This window comes from Limulus polyphemus, unplaced genomic scaffold (genome assembly GCF_000517525.1).
Source record: "Limulus polyphemus unplaced genomic scaffold, Limulus_polyphemus-2.1.2 Scaffold2572, whole genome shotgun sequence".
NCBI classification, from domain to species: Eukaryota; Metazoa; Arthropoda; class Merostomata; order Xiphosura; family Limulidae; genus Limulus; species Limulus polyphemus.
This window is the reverse complement of record NW_013668182.1, coordinates 145,284-148,401: the sequence shown is the minus strand read 5'-3', so window position 1 is coordinate 148,401 and position 3,118 is coordinate 145,284. Positions and strand designations below refer to the sequence as shown.

The window sequence follows — 3,118 nt, the reverse complement described above, 5'->3', positions numbered from 1 at the left end:
TATGTTATGATAAGAGATCTACTGAAGTCAGCTTTGTACCAGGAGACAAGGTGTGGTTCTATAATCCCAGGAAGACCAAAGAGAAGTCTCCTAAATTGTCTTCTCCATGGGAAGGCCCATATGACATAGCGGATCGTCTCTCAGACGTGACTTTCCAAATAAAATGTGGTCGTCGAGGTAAGCCAAAGGTAGTGCATGCCAACAGGCTTTGGCTCTATCACGGTCAAGGACACTTCAATTAGAACGAAGTGAACAATGGAACAAATGATGCTGCTGAAGACGTGTCACCTGAAAAAGCCACTGTTGAAGAAGAAACTCTACCCAGTTTTGAGAACGAAAACAGTGAAGCCATTAATGAAGTTACTACCCCTAATGTGACTGCTACAGATAATGGACATTTCCTGATGGAGCAGATGAATCCCACGTGAAAAAGAAGCCAAGGAGATGGAGACCAGTACGGAAGAAGAAACGTCCTGTAAAATTAGGAGACTTTGTTGTATTTTAATTTTGTGTTTATAAATTCTGTACATTTAATTAAGTTATTGTTAATTATCTATTGGTTTAATGTAAGTGACTATTGTTTGGGATGAACAATACTAAGGAAGGGGCAGTGTTACGACAGTGGATGTCACGTGACGCTGATGGCACATTGGTGCTGGTGGCGTGCGTGACGAGTTTCTCGAATGATCGGGGAAGTCTGAGTGTGTTCGAGATGCCCTCTTCATTAGTATATAAACCTGGCAGAAAAAGCCAGCAGGGATAAATGAATGAAGAGAGAAGAGTAGTTACTTTGAGTTCCATGCAATTTATGATTCCGTTAGTTTCGATCTAGTGAGCCATAAAGTGTGTTTTGCACTTGTAGAGAGCAAAGTATCGAGATTGTAAATCGATGTGATTTATAGCATGTATTATAAAAGTTGTTAAGTTTAAAGTGACGAGAAATGTACTGACTGTGGAATTACTGTGTACTAAAAGTTTGTATCGAGAAAGAATAAACTGGTTTAATCAAGAAAAGACTTGTATTGCTGAAGTTCCTCGGAAAGAATTTGTAATGGAAATTAACAAACAAGCAGATACGTAACAATATGTTTTTATTTAATGTTATTGTTTTGTTTTTTTTCACTCTTTCAAACAAGTTTTACTACTAAACATGTGTAACAAACAAGCAAACAACTCAAGTTATGGTAAAACAAAGTATCGAATTACACAATGCATGTGAAGGTCACCCTAATAATTCAAAAACTGTTGTGAGGATGAGCTAGCATTATACACAGGTCAGTAATCCAAAATCTTCTCTTTCTATTGGTTATAAATACTTTAATATCAAACATTGGAGAGAATTATTAACATTTTTGAAAGATAGTAGTGATTGGTTGTAGCATGTGGGTTGGATTTTCTGGTTTATATCAAAGTAAAACAACATGATTGGAGGCTATAAGATTAGATTAGATTTTAGCAATATCTATAAGTTTGTAATTTAAATTAAAACTCAAAAACTCAAATAGGGGTGGAAATATTATCTAAAATGTGCAATTCAGGGCAAACAAGTATGATATAGAAAAGTGAAGATTGAGATTTAAATATGTCCTTTTAAAATTAAAACTTATAACAAAATTTATTATCTATGTTTTCAAGCCAAGTTTACCAAGATACATTATCAATAAAGTATATTTTGAATGTAACTCCATAAAAAGTTCATGACATGTGCACTTTTACCTATTCGATCTAAAGGGTTAAAACATATCACAACATCAAAACAAAAATGCAACTTTTAAACACATTTTTCAAGATATTTTAACTGAACATACAAGAAAAAAAACATTCTTTGAAAGTGAATAAAATACACATGTGCACTTATACCTTAAACAATATAAAATTTAATTTTACATAAACATTAAGATGATTATTAAGTCAATTAAAAGAAACTACTCAAACCTTATTATAAATGCTTATTAAAAATATCAAGTATTTCATTTATAAAAAAAATGCTGGAGCAACTTACCAAACCTTCATCTAACTTTAACTGCCTTGATACACCACCAACATAAGTTAGTGATCGAACTCGCAACTTTTGAGGCACTTCAACAGACTGCATTTCTTTATCATCAACAGTGAGGTAAAGTTTTCTTTTGGATTTATTAATCACAACCTTCCAAAAATTTACTAAAATTAATTCAAACCTCAGTAATTATCAACAACCACAGTTAACTCAGATTAGTATTATTTAAAAACAAAAACATAAATAGGTAAATAGCTACTAAAATACAAAAATAAAAACAGTTAAAATTCTAACAAACAATTACCTCAATCAGCATCTACCAATCAGAAGTCATCCCAATTTAATGACTAACAAAAACAATATTTATTGGAATAAAAAGTGTTCCATCATTGATAAAAAGTTTAGAAAAAATGACCTTTATACTCCAGATATATAGAAAAGAACATTTTAACCTTTGCAGCATCATCAGGGTTAAATTGGTGCTATTTACAATTTTGTCATTAAATACTACACCAAATACAAAATAAATGGCACCAATTTAACCCCGATGAAGCTGCAAAGGTGAAATGTTGGTTAAAATAAAAATGTTCTTTTCTATATATCTGGAGTATAAAGATCATTTTTTCAAAATGTGTTCAGTTGTTCTTAACATAATTAAATATGATGCAACTTGTAAAAAAAGTATCTAGATAATACTTAAATATTTTTATTGTTAAGTCATTAAAATGATTATCAGTACTTACTGCAGAAAGCCATATTAATAAACGTTTTCATGAGTATAAACCTAACTGTTCAAATTACAGTCACTAACTCTTGTATTATCCTCTTCTTAAGCTTGTACATTTAATGTGTTTATTTGAATATAGTTCTCAAGATAAGGTATCCTAGTTCTATGTTGTTATTGTGGCATACTCTGGTGACAAATTTCAAAATGCATCACAATAATCTTTCAGAGGTTTCATAGTCATACATCTAACCTATATAAAAGCCAGTGTGTGTGTCAAGTCACATCACACTTGATTTCTTGAAATTGGAGTCATAAAAACTAAAATGCATTTATCCAGATAGAATAGTTTGATTACTGTCTGCCCATTACGTATTTTAGTGATGGGGGTGAAT

General features: G+C 31.6%; 1 protein-coding gene across 1 annotated transcript in view; it reads right to left on the bottom strand.

The window, feature by feature from the left end:
• The window catches only part of LOC106467335 (laminin subunit alpha-2-like), a gene marked incomplete at its 5' end in the record, with an annotated part of 162,333 nt that overhangs the window by 14,239 nt on the left and 144,976 nt on the right, over positions 1–3,118 (bottom strand). Inside the window, 2 exons of the mRNA XM_022395494.1 lie at positions 2,003–2,188; positions 2,841–2,867. Of these exons, the coding sequence (XP_022251202.1) occupies positions 2,003–2,188; positions 2,841–2,867 (213 nt within the window). The remainder of the gene's footprint in view (positions 1–2,002; positions 2,189–2,840; positions 2,868–3,118) is intronic.